This window comes from Drosophila gunungcola (assembly GCF_025200985.1).
Source record: "Drosophila gunungcola strain Sukarami chromosome 2R unlocalized genomic scaffold, Dgunungcola_SK_2 000020F, whole genome shotgun sequence".
Classification (NCBI taxonomy): Eukaryota; Metazoa; Arthropoda; class Insecta; order Diptera; family Drosophilidae; genus Drosophila; species Drosophila gunungcola.
The window spans coordinates 106,239-121,390 of NW_026453174.1; the positions used below are offsets into that span (position 1 = coordinate 106,239).

The 15,152-nt window shown below is 41.2% G+C and overlaps 1 protein-coding gene across 1 annotated transcript; it reads right to left on the minus strand.

Moving 5' to 3' along the window:
- LOC128256544 (uncharacterized) lies at nt 1–2,304 on the minus strand. The gene is given in 3 exon segments (XM_052986977.1): nt 1–931; nt 934–1,137; nt 1,960–2,304. Coding segments are annotated over 3 exon segments (1,146 nt in total). The 5' UTR covers nt 2,138–2,304; the 3' UTR covers nt 1–167.
- Between the last annotated feature and the right edge of the window lie 12,848 nt (nt 2,305–15,152).

The following is a 15,152-nucleotide window of genomic DNA, read 5'->3' on the forward strand; positions in this document are numbered from 1 at the left end:
TAACCAAAATCAGTTTTGATTTAGTTTCGTCAGTCGCCGGATCGCGTCGACCCGCAAAATACCCTATAAAATGATTGTTTCACAGACGTAAGACAAAGAAATTATACACCGATTGGATGGCTTAACCTAAGATTAGCATTACGTTAAGGTTTTGAGGCTCAGCTGGCTCAATCGGAGCGGTCCGGACTGGAGATCTGTTCGCCGGCGAAGGTCACACGGGCACTGGGTACCTGGCCCGCTGGAAGCGTTCTCACGAGCTCGGAACGGCGGCGTTTCAGCTCCTGGCGCGAGGAGCTGAGCCGCTTGCTCCTCTTCATGTTGGTGAACCGCACGTAGATCTTGCCCCGCCTCTCGGTGCGGTAGTAGTTGAGCTGCTCCTGCGGGAACAGCTGCAGGATCTCCTGCTCCAGCAGGTGGCTCCTCTGCAGGGTCAGGTGCAGCTGGTTGTCCTCGTAGTAGCTGCACACCAGCTGGATGAGCAACAGCCGCTGCACTGCATCCAGCGGCTCGTCCTGGCCAATGCGCTCGAGCAGAGTCTGCGACCGCAGGCCCGAGGCTCGCAGGATGCCCATAACGCTGACCTCTTGGTCGGCCCCTGCACTCTGGTCCTCTTTGCTGGCTGAGGTTCCTCCCGAGGAGCCGGCCCCCGATCCAACCTCCACTGTCCTAGATTGCTGCTGCATCGGCATCGGCGTCAGCTCCTGCTTGACCAACATCATCTCGTTGGCAATCTGAGCAGGGGCCTTGACCAGGGGCAATTGAAAGGGTACGGGCATGCTCCTTGGATCACCGAGGGCCACCAGCGATTCCGCCGGTATGGTCTTGGCCGGGTCCTCCGACTTCTCCATGTCCTCTGGCAATTCCAATGGATGTCCCGTCACCAAGGGAGTCTGCCCCGGCCCTGGGCAGTCGGACTGCGCCTGAACCTCCGACAGCGGCAGCCGTGACAGTGGATCGAACCCTGACTCTGACCCTGACCCTGGCCATAGCCACCCTGCAGCGGAACATTTAGCCAGCGACGCCATCGCTCCAAGTGGTGCTCGAAGCGAATGCGGGTTCCGAAGCGAAAGTTACGCAGCAACTCGGACAGATGATGGCGCTTGATCATCTGCAGCTCGTCCACGTTGATGGCCTCATCTGAAAAACAGTTGGGCAAACGGTCTTCATTAGATCTTTAATATTAGAAAGTTGCTTTTCATTCAATTACTTTTGAACCACCAACAAATCCATTTGAAACAATCCAATTTTTTCGAAAGACAACTTAAATTTATTTGTCTTACCAAACATAATTTTCAAATTTTTTAAAACTTTTGTTTGTAAGTATAACTCTGTCAAACAAAAATTAAACAACACGTTAAAGTTTTAAGTGCAAATTGAGAAACTGGTTTCAAGAGTAATTAAATTAACACCATTATACATTTTTAATATTTGTATTTTGACTCCATAAGAAATTTGGCAACAACAACTTACATTTAAAATCTCAAATTGTTTTGTTTGTTTATTTTTAACTTTTGTAATTGTAAAATTAATTTAATGATTTTCTTTGTAATTTAAATATATTTGGGAGGGAAACTTTCCAATGGCCATATTAACTGAAAAGGAATTTTTGGAAGACGTCCACTAAATAATAAAAAAAATTAAAAATTTGTCATTTTTATTATTTAAGTGATAACTTGATGAGCTCAGAAAACTGTTATGTTTTAATTTGGAAAATAAAACATAATAAGTACTTTTAATTTTTTTGAAGAAATAATATATTTACTTCGAGTTGTTGTATAGTTCTAAATTCTTAATTTTTTTCAAAGGTTGGTTGAATCATATAACCCGCAATAGTAAGAATCTTAACTCGACGAAACAAAAGGTTAAAACCAATCACCGGCGACACACTCAGGGTTAAAGTCGCGTTCTGTTTTCGCTCGCTCTTTATCCACCGCTCTTTATGAGTTTTTGTTTGTTTACCTTGCAGGTGGGGCAGCAGATCGGCGACATCCCACGACTGCAGAAGCTCGCGCAGCTCTTCGTAGTCCTCCTTTCCAGCCATGTCGAGCAGCTGTAGGCCGTGCGATTCCAGTGTGGAGTTTTCCACGGATCCAGAGCCACGTGGCATGTGTGGGGGCGATGATGTACACGGATTCATTCGACTACAACCGGGCGTACATCCTTTCTTCACGAATGAAAATGCAGCACTGAATTTTTGCAACAGGCGCGTTCTCTCCCGTTCTCTCCCTCACCGCAATCGCACACACACAAAGGCAATCACGAATACATACGGTTTTCGTTTTGGTTTCATCGCATTCTGTTCATCATCGGTTTTGTTTCGTTCATTCGTTCGTCCAACGAACAGCGTATGTACCAAGGGCGTGGGAAAAGGGGGTTATTGCTTTGTATTTTAAAGTTATACTTTAATTTAAACATAAAGAGTTTTAATCTCTGCCAACTGCACATATGTATGTTTTATATTGAAAAAAGATTTAGTTATCAAAATCCCGTTGAATCTAATCATGTCTACACCCATGGTATGCATGTACATACCTGCGCTGGCGTGTGTGTACATTCGTGTGTATGTATGTATGTAAATGCAGTGTTTTCGTTCGTTCATGTTTTTGTGTGTTGCACGTAAGTTTGTTTGATTGTTTATTGATAAATTTTAGCTTCAAACACTCAACAGCTATAGCCCCTTTTATCTACAAATGTACATACAAATTCTGCTTTACAAAAATTAAGTGATTTTAAAAATACCAACATATAAACTGTGAACGAATTAAACTTTAGTTTAAAGTAATTAAATATGTTTGTAGTTCGAAACTTTATTGTACATACATATATGTATGTATTTTTTGTTTTTGAAAATACTTCAACTAAATTATCTGATTAATCAGAGTTTTTAAAAAATTGCAAATTAAAATAGGAAATAAATAATTCTCAAAGCATATTGTGTTGAGATAGATTTTTAAATAAATATTTATATTGGCTTTCACAGAAATTCTAGCTTGCAATACAACACCCCAGTCTAAACCGATCGAGGAGTAGTTTTCGAGTTCCGATTCTGAAAAGTGGGTGGATGGGGTATATAAGCGGTCACTGACGTTGACGTTGACACTTCTGCGTTGCTGGGTTGTTTGAAATATGGGTTTGAAATTCAACCTCAAGACGTCATCAACATCCATGGCTCATAAGTGAAGTTAGCCAACGAGCGACGAACGCGCTGGCACAGCGGTTCAATGAACTTTCTTTTGTAAATGTTTTCCTTTCTTCGCTCTCTCTCCCGGCGTCCCTCCCTCTCCCTCTCCATCTCCCTCTTCTCTTTCGGCTCCCTCTTTTTTGTTTACTTAGCTGCATTGTCGCTGTGTGTCGGCTGCCTTTTCTTTTCTTTTCTTTTCCTTTCTTTTCTTTTTCTTTTCATTTTCTTTCTCATTTTTCGGACGGCGACTTTCCGGAGTCGGAGTTTCTTCTGTCTTTTCGGGTTTCCTCTTTCTAAGAAGGGGAACTGCAACTTGTTTGGTTCAAATGCCTTCATTAACGACGCACACAAAAGAGGAGGGGGGAGGGGAAAGGGAAATGTGGGGAGCCAAATGGAAATTCCGTGTCACGGTTTCCCGGACTCAACTCACTCCCAGGGAAAAGTGTCCAGTGCCCGGGCAAACGACCTTCTCATCCCCCGAAATCGTCTCGTTTTACATTTTTCGCAACCTCTACCTGACCTGAGAAAATCGGGGGGGTCGGGGAAACCCCCGAATCCAAATCGAGCTCACTGATACGGAAAACTCAAAGCCGAAATCCGTAATTCAAACGCTGAAGACCTTCTAATTATATTTAATTCAGAGGCAGCGAGCTCTTTGATTACCAATTAGGAGCAGATTGTTTGCCTTTGGCCAAGATTGCGGCCAGGAAGTACAGCTTCAGCACTGTCAAAAAAGTATCCCTAAATTGGTCATTAAAAGGTAAGATGAAATAGTCCACATCAAATATCCACTTTTTATTGAAGTAGCCGATATCTGCTTTGAAATTTAAAATTTTAGAAATTACCAAAAACATTATTTGGTTACATCGTTAAGAATTTTTCATGACTACAAACGAAATATCTAGTTACTACAATTTTCTGTTCATCTTTAAATAGCTAAAACATATTTGAAAGATTTTTTTTTATATTGTAAAAATGCATAAATATATATTCAAACAGAATGAACAGAATGACATAGTAACAAAATCTTAGGTTCTGACTTTTAAGAACAAGTACAAGAAGGCAACAAAAAAATAAAGAAATGATATCGTCAGGGTTTTTCACATTTACATAAACCATTTAATGAAACGAGCTGATTACATTCATTACAATATCAACTTCCTATGCGATCAAGATCCGTTTTTCAAGAAAACATATCAAAGTATGTATGTATGTACCTTTATGTAAATGTCAGCAAACTGGTTCCATTTCAAAATTCCCTCCACTAACATTGCAATTGCATTCGGAGAAATGTAAAAAAAAAAGTAAACAAAGGAAGTGGAAGCCCCTTGATAAGACGCAATTTCTTGCCAAGTTATCATTCTAATGAAAAATTCCTTGGCCGCCAGGTAAAAATAAGAAACAAAGAGACATTTTCTGCCCCTATATGTTCTTTATGCAGGGCGAATTGTTTCACAAAAGGGAAGTGCAAAAGAATGTGGAAACATGCGCAGTAGCACTAACCGACTTTCCAGGGAGGTTTGGTTTTGGTTTTGGATTTGGGTTTGGGTGTGGGGTACTATTGAGGTATTGAGGTGGGAAAAAAGCCCTGCGGTGACTGGTTTTTTGATTTTTTTTCGGGAAGTGGAGGTTGCATCGGCATTTGTTTGTAGGGAATAGCCAAAGCAAGCCGATTTTATTTCAATAGCTCTAGAGGTTTTGAGCATGGAAATGCCCACCCCTGGATCCATCGCTGCTCCTAATCAATTCGAAGGCGGAAACACTAGAAGTTCTATCGCCTGGAAGTGACTAAGTTTTCCATGCTCTTATCAACTGCGCAGCAGCTGGCCAAGTTTTTCCGCCTTTTGTGCGCAATTCCCGGTCGCCAGTTTTCAGATCTTCCATTCAAGAGCGTTTTCCCTGTCGTGGGGCCTGTGCGCTAAGTGGGCTTTTCGAGGTCTGAGATTCTGCCGCAGACTTCTTGGCGAGCAGCGACGCCAGCGACGCTAGCGACGCCAGCGTTGACGTCGTGTGACTCGGTGACCTACACACTGGCACACCCCCAAATCCCCAACCCGAACCCCAAACCCCAACCCCCTACAGAGTACATGAAAAAGCTTATACAGAACTCAAATGTATGTACACTTTTATGGCCATGTGCTGGGGCTTTTGTGTGCTGTGCGCTGTGTGCTGTGTGTTGTGTGTTGTAGCCAAGCGCTACGCATATAGAAACGATTTTTGGCCGACCAGAAAGCGAGTTGGAGTCTGATGGGGCATTCGCCAATCTTGATCCGCTGGCATTAGACGCGTTGCGTTGCGTTGAGTTGCTCCCTCGAAGGCGACTGTATTGTATGGGTGTGTAGCGCGCGATTTCGCTTATCAGTTGGGCTGATAAACCAGTTCCCCAGCAATCTGGACCAAGTAAGTAACGACCGACATTGGGGACGCTCTAAATCGAAGCATCTGAGACACGAAAAAGGCGAGTTATGGGATCTTTTCATTACGGAACTATTTTTGAAAATGCTTTTTATGGCAGGTTTATGTCTGTTACACATGTCGTTTTAATGGTCTGACTAAAAATTATGTCTTAGTTTGTAGTTTTTGAAATAGGCAATTGGTTATTGGTCGTTTTTAGTGCAGAAACAGTTTCGTATTTATACTCAGACTTCAACAATTTTTTTAACTACTTGTGTTCATTTTAATTTCTTGTACAATGAAAATTTAAGTAATCTCAGAAAGTTTTGGTATGTGGTCTCATAGAAAAAAGTAATATTCAACTGAGTAACATTAAGTTATAAAATTTTGACAGCCATAGTGTATACTCACTGATAACAGCGCTGGTGTTATTTCCCTTCAAATCGACCCATTCCCATTCCCGTTCCCCACAAACAAATCACATCTGTTTAAAGTCCAAGTTTGGACCCGATGCCAGATGTCGGGGCAGCTACCATTAAATATTAATAGCTATTGGCAAACGGCCGACCTGCAGGCACGATAATTGCATAAAATTACAGAACCAAGCGAACGCTCTCAGCTGTATCATTCGGCATCGATTTTTTTTTTTTTTTTTAATTTTTTCTAGTTATTCTCGGCGTTGGACTCTCTAATTAGTCACTAATACGTGTGGGTTGTTCAAGGTGTACGGCTTTTTGTTCCCAGACCGCAGCTGATGGATTAGAATTTAAAGTTCAAAAGCTCAGTCCACAAGGCTGTAGCTCGCCTCCAATTAAAAGTGGTTATGTTGTCGGATTAGTGAAACCAGTTTTCAAAAGAAGTACGGCTTTTGACAAGATTCTTCTAAGTGGAATACATTGAAAACAACTTGACTTGACTTTGGATAGCAAAATAAACAAGAAAAGGTGTTTAGAAAAGTTCTTAAAAAGAATACACACAATATTGATTAATAATCATATCTATCTACATATATCATTTACACATGTACATAATAATACATAATTTTAATAACTTGATGTTTATCATTCAACTAAAAATGGATTATGGTATGATTTATAAAAATCAGAAGACTATATGCTATAGATGACAGTGAAGATAAGTGTTACCAAACTTCCAAAAAAAAAACTTGAAAAAATTTAAAAAAAAACTTTGTTTTCCAGCAATTTTGCATTTAAAAACATAAATTGGAGTTACATTTTAACCCCAGAAAGCCCTAGGAACCCCACCGAACCCCTTATAATTCTAAGAATGTGTGCGTGCTCGAAGCGTACACTCTCCCAAAAATCGGGGGAAGAACGCAGAGATTGATAATCGTGCCAGAAGCGAATTAACTTTTAACCCAAAGAAGACCGATATTTTCCGTTTCTGTTTTGTGGTTAAGTAAACGTAAACAGAGACGAAAATTAAAAGAAATCACATGCAACACACGTCCGTAGAGCAAGCGAGATGGCAATAGCTCTCTTGCCAGCTTTCTTTTGCTTTTACCTTTTGTTTATTGCTTTTTATCCCGTGTGGCTTTTAATTTCTGAGCATTAAAACATAAAACGCAAAAGGCAGCGGCAGTTGTGGCGTCATCGCCGAAAATTTGTTTCGCTTTCGAACTGGTTTAAATTTGTTTTTCTTTTTTTTGTTTCTGATGTCGTCATCGCAAAGAACCCAAAAATTGCATCAATTTCCTCCCACTTTCAACCCCGCCCCCTCGGATACCGTTGCCAGGCAACTGAAAAAAAAGATTGGAAGCAGAAACAAAAACATTGATGCAGCTGCAGCTTTGCGTGCCAAGTGGAAAATGGAAGGAGAATTCGAGGGAGAGAGAGGCAAGATTCGCAAGAGATTCGCGCGCCAATAACCCAGTTTTCAGTTTTCCGTTTCTAGTTGGCACTTACTTGCCCACAAAGAATTTTCTATGTGTGCAGTGGAAAAACTGGTATATACGTGTGTATATACCCAGTACATAACAAGTGATGACACACTTTTGCACACATGTTAACTTAAGAATATGCGAGTGTGTTTGCCTTACAACTAATCAAACTAACCCACTTTCTTTGGCCAACATGCAGATTTCTAATTAGATTGCAGGTTTATCTTTCGTAATTTACATGGTTACGTTCGCCTTTTCATTGGAAAAACAACAAGACGCGGAAAATTTCATCAAAAGTGCGCGACACGGCTACAAAGCTGCAGCAGCAGCGCTTCAATGGAAAACCAGCAGCAACAAAAAGTGAGCAGCCATTTGAATGTGTGTCAGCGACAAAGCAGCAAGCGCGCACACACACAAAGCCGACTATATACAGAACCGAAAGCTTTGTGTCGCTCTCTCGCTCGCACTCGCGCGGAGTACATAGCGCTGTACTGTACTTGCGCGCAACTCTCCACGCCGTCGACGTCGACGTCAAGTCTCCACGCGCGCGCTTGGAACCGATTTTGGCTCGCGTTTTTCCGTTCTGCGTTTCATTCGCCGTCGAACGTTGAACAGTGTGGTTGAATCGCGCTTCATTCAAAAAAATATAAAACACAATAAAAACCCTGCATGGGAAAACCAAGGAGAGCGCTACTGTCAAAGAGAGAGTAGCGCGTCCTACGCTGTTGCTAACGTCGAAAATAGTCGCGACGGTTGAGTTGTTGGTGGTGGTTTTCCTGGTGAACTTTGCCTGCCTGCTGCCGTAAATCAAAGAACATTATAAAGAAACCAGGCAATTAACATTACAAAAAGCGAAACGCGGATTACGTAAAGAGCAGGAAAGGAATTTCAAGAAAAGAGGGAGACGGCAGCAGGAACTGGATGACACATTTCTTTTTTCCGAATCAATTACGCAACTTGCAAATGGCGCTGCCGATGTTGCTATCCCGCTCGCTCGCTCGCGTGTTTCTAAGGCCCTCGTAAAATGTGTGCTTTTCATTATCGGAAGACAAACGGCAAGTCGGAAAAAATTCACACATACATATTTTTCACCCAAATTCGAAGAGAGCGAAAAAGCTTCGACGACGTCATATTTTTATGGAACGTACACCACACAGACACACACACACACCCAGGCGCACGTAAATTCTAACGAAACGCTTTCGCTCGGCTCGTTCAGTTGGCTTTCGTCGAGTTTGTTGCCTTGGTTTCGCTTCGTCAACTCGTCATTTGCAGCTGCACAGCGGACAAAGTTGGCCGCGTTTTTTCCGCGCGTTTCTCTCGCCACCGCGCCAATCTAATGGAATTTTTTGCGGCCGCTAGTGTTTTTCAGCAGCCATCAGTGGACTAGTTTTCATTATTTATCAGCAATCAGCAACGTACTGCAACCTATGTGGGAGCGAGACGGGGACTCACTGTGCTTATTAAATAGTCAGTCTTTTTCTCTCTCCTATACAAATTGCGGGCGTATCAACATGAGCAGTGCCACGAATTAATCATAGTTTTGTGCCTATTTTCTTAAGCAGCCATATGAACTTGTAATTAATATGAATAAATGCCATCTATGTTCCATTCCAGCAACCATTCAACCGAAACCGTTTGTCTCTTTCCAGTGTGCTCTCTGCCCTCTCCTCTTCAATGACTTCATTACACGTTTTATGTTTTATCATTCCACAAGCACACGCACACACTTTGACCCAAGTTTTGGATGTGTGCGGTCAAAGCTAACTGGTGGGAGGGAGAGGGCGCGCCGAGAACCGTTACGACAGCGCGTGCTTGTTGTTGGTCTTTTTGCTGTTGCCAAGAGTGAATGATATGTTCTCTGTGCCGTTGTTGTTATATGGAGGCAAATGAAACTGTACAATGGACGACGTCGGTGGGCAAAGAGTTCAGAGTGAGACGGGAGATAAAAACTACACAAAAGCGAAACTTACGTAAACACGCATGTCTACGCGCCAGAGCTTCTGTGTGTGTGTGTGTGTGTGTATGTCTGAATTATGTTTCTAGTTGTTCGAAAAGGAGAAGTAGAAAATCAAGTTTCTATCGACAGAATGATTCATATTTCGCAGAATGAGTCTCTTTCAGACTTATAAACAATCTCCATTTGTCATGGGACTTTTGCTGACACTTATTTTTCCCATTAATTAAGACGATATGATATGACTAAGAATTGCAATTGTGCTGGTGATGCAATTCCCACCACAGCTGAAATTATTTTGCGAAAAATTATATAAATTGGCTTTTCAGGTGCTCGTTACACTAGTCATTCGCTTGGAAAGATAGATATATAGATATACAGAATCGCATGTTAACAACTCGATTATAGATATTTTATAAGTATGCAGTATACAATGTCCGAGGTAATTGTGTTCGCAGAACGATTTGTGTGGACCTTGGAAATTCACACAATAACTATTACTATTCGCAATGTATAATTTAGTTTTTGCATTCGAAACTTTGACTTTGCAGTCCGGAGTATAGGATTCTCTATCTCTTTCTAACGCCTGCAGCAGCTGACCTTGAGAACGAGACAAAGCCAACGAGCAAACAAAGCGGTCAGAAAGAGACGGAAAAACCCAGCAAACAGATCTGAATATATACTGTCGGACTTCTATAACTCGAACTGAAACCCCTTGGTTTTTGGCACAAAACTGCATTTTCGATTTCATGATTTTGGACACCAAGCTTAGGTTTTTACACGATAATGGTTTTGGCATTAAGAACCAAAGCATTGTCTTATGTTTGTTATCTCAAAAATTAAATATGAAACAAGATGAACATTTTAAAAACATTTATCCAATTATGAAAAACTAAAACCGCTTAGACTCAATGAAAGTAAAAAACGCCGACAGTGTAATATACATTTTTTTTGGAAAACTCTAAATTCATTGACAAGTAAAATTAAAATTAAAAAAAATTAAACCACGTTTTTTTTAAATACTCTCTTTGCTTGGAAATAACTTCCATAAAATAATTTCCTTATAAAAGCAATACAATTTTCTTTGAGTTGGAAATAGTGAGGAAATTCGTAGGAACACTTTTAATTCGATAAAGGTTTTTGTTCTATGGGTAAGTTCGGATTGTAGAGGTCTGACTGTAGCATGTGCCCATACTTGTTACTCATTAGCGGAGACATCCCCCGAACCGAACCCCTTCAAGCATCCGTCCGGTAGATTCCACATCGGTTGCTAAGCACAAATGACGCCATTGCATTTGATGATCTTCACAAGCTAGTTTTACAATAAACCAATAGAACTGAACTAGCTGAGGCCCGTCCCATATTTGATCTTTGGTCCGGTGTGTAATTAAAATCCAGTCCTTCAGCTGCCCCTTGCAACTTTTCGACTCGGTTTCCACTCGGTTTCCACTCGGTGGCTCACATCTTGGCATTTAATAAGAAGTTGGCCTTGAAGGCAGCGAGTTTCAAATTTGTGGATTCGGTTTCTAAGCCGCACTTCAGCCCCAGAACACAAAACTTTGTGCCGAGTGTGTGTGATTAATGGGGTTTTGGTTAGAGCAGCCTGCGGTTGGCTTTGACACCGACTTCTACCTCACCGCAGCAAAGGGATAAGCGGTATGAACCATAATACTCTCGGTAGCTAAGCTACCAAAGAATATTCCAGGTGGGATTAAGCTGCCAATGGTTTTTTGCGGGAAGCACAATAAAGGAGGTTTTGCAAAGGGAAGAGTGTAAAACGTTAGGTTTATGTAGAATATGTTAGAATAAAGAATAAGTAGCCTGTAGGCTACAGTGGGCATCAAAGGGTTAATCACATTTTTAAAATTAATTTTTTTAAGCTTTTATAAAATTGGTCATTTCTTAATGCGGTATATATAAAAACACTACACTTTTATCGGTGTTCCCTAACTTACTATACCTATTGGAAAAAACATTGAAAACTTTTTAATCAATCAATCTTTTTTAATAGCCAATATTTATTTTAACATTTATATTTCATTTTGCTCTTTTTAGAATAACAATTCCTTTTTAACTATTATGCTGGTCTTCAAACTTAACCATTTAAGCATGTATAAATAAAAAAAACCTTAGTGTTTTTAAACCATTTTGCTTGACAATATGGTTATTTTAAGCTTAGTAGTAGGGATAGTAGAGTTTAAACTCTCCCGGCACTTACAATACGATACTAAGCATACACATATGTGCCACAGAATAAATTACAATTATCCACAAAAGTGGCAATTAATTAATGTCAACTAGGTTTGCAGCCTTGTTATGCTGGACATGTTGATGTCAGCACATTTGTCGCTGCAAATGAGAGGAAATGTATGCTCATGTTTCGGTCTGTAAATGTGGCCAAACTGGAGGCCGTCGATTCAGCATCGATCCGCGCTAATTGCCATTAATCAGAGGCGTTTGTCTGCGAACAAAGAGGGGGGCGAAGTGGGGTGTCCATTTAGTCAGCTGATATCTCTATTCGGTCAGCAATTATCCGCTGCACCATCGAGCCTAAGCCTTAAAGATCTCTCCCTCTGAGTTAGACCTCAACCTCAACCCACCCAGAAACAGAAAGCAGAAACCAGAAACCAGAAACCACCGCCTCCTCAACCACTCAGCCACATGACATGCGAGGCGGTTCCAATTTATCGTACTGAGAACGCTTGGCAGTCATTGGAAAAGCGATTCAACAAAATTTAAAACAATTTAGCTTATGTCACGTCTGCTCGCTGCCAAAAAGGGGGGAAATTTGGGAGGGGGAAGACGTAGCGTTTCAAGCGCTTAGAACAAAGCGCCACAAATTGTATTGTGTCACGCTCGATCTGTGGCCATGCGAACGGGGATATAAGCCCCACATACTCATATATACATATGTCCACTAGGCTATATAAACATATATGTATGTGTCTTTGCCTGCACTTATAGTGCTCGTCTATATAGATATGACTCTGTGGCACATAGTCATACATATGCTATTTATACGTTTATTCATTTAGTTTGCCTGTTTTAATTATAATTAACGCCGCATTGTAAATTAACCAGCGGAAAGCGAAGCATCCGAGGTTCTTTCGCTTATCCCAATGGAAAATAGTTACTTTGGGTTAGTTCGGAATATCCAAAATTATCATTAAGTAATGCTTTCGTTTAGATAAAAATCATTTGGGTTAACTGCTTCTTCTGGCGTGTCTACATCATCACGCACACCCAACACACAACTAGAATGTCATGACAAAAACGTATAAAACTAAAGCGAAAGCTTCGTTTTGTCTATCTTGATTATAGGGCAATGAGTTTGTTCTAAGAATACGCTTTTAATTTAACAATAGTTATGTTAACTAGCTATATTCTTATGTTTCTCCAACATTTTTCACTGTTTTGATTAAATTCTAAACCAACGCGGAAAATTACCTCGAGTTTGAAATTCAATTAAATGTATAAACAATCCAGTTTAAACCATATTTAACATTTTTCTATTTTTCTATTATAAGGCTTTAACCTACATGAGTTGCTCTAAGTAACGCACATTTATATTAAGTTTGGACTAATTTTGGGCTATTATTTCAGCCCCAGCTGAATGCCATTTTATGCCATTCGGATGACGTGCTGAAAGCCTTGCGAGCAGGTTGTCAATCAGGTTGTCGTACACACATCCCGAGCGGCGCCTTAATAATTGATCCCGCCTGCAGCTGGATGACGATGATGATGGCAGTTGAGTGGGTCGGATAGGATGGTCTGCTACACAGAGAGAAAGTATGCCATATGATGTGATGATCAGCTGGGTTATTTCAAAGGTCTAGGAGACTTATGGCTGTGATAGAGACTTTTCCTACTTACTCTTCACTAAACATATACGAGCAATATATAATTTATAAAATACATATCGAACTGATTTATTTTCGGTGTGGGGTGACGATGATAGGAAATATACGTTATATGATAATCAATTTGGTTATTTCTATGATTAAGGAGACTTATGGCTGTGATAGAGATGTCTACACCGCTTTACTTTTCCAACATATTCATCATAAGCAAATATGCCGAAATATAATATATAAAATAAATATTATTTTCTGTGCAGGGGATGGTATAAGGTGGTGCATTGGTGCTGACAGGCTCCGAATCCACCGACTCCAGCGACTCCAGCGATGCCAACTCCAACTGGGCCATGACGTGAGGCGAACGCATCAGAGTGGAGCCCAAAGGAAGCGTGTGAAATCCCATTTGGCTAATGGCCAACGGCGTCAGCAGGAAAATCAACCTGTTTCGTAGTATCTACCCCTTTCACCACCCCCCACCCGGTAAGCTCCATTCCGCCTGGCAAAACTGGGAAAACTCGCTTCCAATTTCCACAGCGACACGGCGAATGTGGGCCAACCAGCATGTCTTTTGTGTTGGTGGAAAAACGGGTTTTTCATTCGGGTTCTGCAACTGCTTTTTTTTTTTTTTTGTATTTTTTTTGGCGACTTCAACTCGCTGACACGCTGGCCTCCTTTTTCCGCCGTTCCAGCACTGGCACTCCTAGCTTTTCCACTTGCTGTGCTGCTGCTGTTGCTGCTGCTGCTTACTGTGCTGATTTTCCTCATTTTCCTGCAGCAGGATCGAGCTGCGGGAAAATCAGGGGAAAGCGTAATGAGGGTGAGGGGGGTGCCGCACCACTTCCAGGCGAGATTTTCCAATGGGGGTGACTGGGTGGCTCAACAGGGTGTGTCGGGGTCACCTTTGTTGCCTGCTTTTTTCGGGGTTGGTTGGTTGGCAATAAAACGAGGCGCTGGAGCTTGGTCTCTCGTTGGGTGGTGCGATGATATCAGCCTTTTGTGGGTGGATGTTTTTCCGCAAAGCACTAAGATTAAAACTAACCCAACCCCCGCCCCGCTCGAATCATCATAATCAAAAGTGCCCCCCACTGGAAATCAATATCGGAGCTGGGCGCAGCATTGCTCATACGCAACGTGGGCCGGACAAAGAACTTAATTAAATAGGTGATGCCAGACCATAAGGCAAACTGCCGGCGAGCGTTTGTCGCATGCATCAACATAAATCTTTTTGTGTGGCGAATCCCATGCAAATTCGCGGATGTTTCTCCTCTTCGCCTGACCCACAATCTCCACCTGATTTGAAATTCGAATTCGGCGCGAGTTCATCGGCAGTTCAACAAACTTCCCACAACAAGCCAAACACACACAGCGCAAAAAAGGGCAAACACAAATTTATGCTCGGAACCCACAACAAAGGGAAGCTCATATTTATGGATGCTGTTTCGGTTTGGCGCAAGCCAAGAAGTATTTTAAATTGAGGAATTCCTTTGCCCATCAACAAACTTATTTAAAATTCCGAACAAGTTCCACTTTGCAATTTCAATAAGAAAGTTTGGGTAATGTATATTAAGCCAATTATTCTCCAGCAGAATAAATCTAAAATCAACAATTAAATATTACATTTTTCTTAGGCAATAATTAAATTAACAAGAAATGGTTAAGACTTATATTTAAACACCAAAAGAATGGAAGCACTCATTCCAATACCAAAGTTTATATACCCTTGCAGCTAGAACAAAAATTAAACATTTAAATTTCGAAATATATGAGTGTCACAACACAACCATTGAATTTTCACTTATATTATACTATCTTTTTAAATATTAAAATTTTTTTTTTGTACGGACATGGCTAGATCGATGCTGA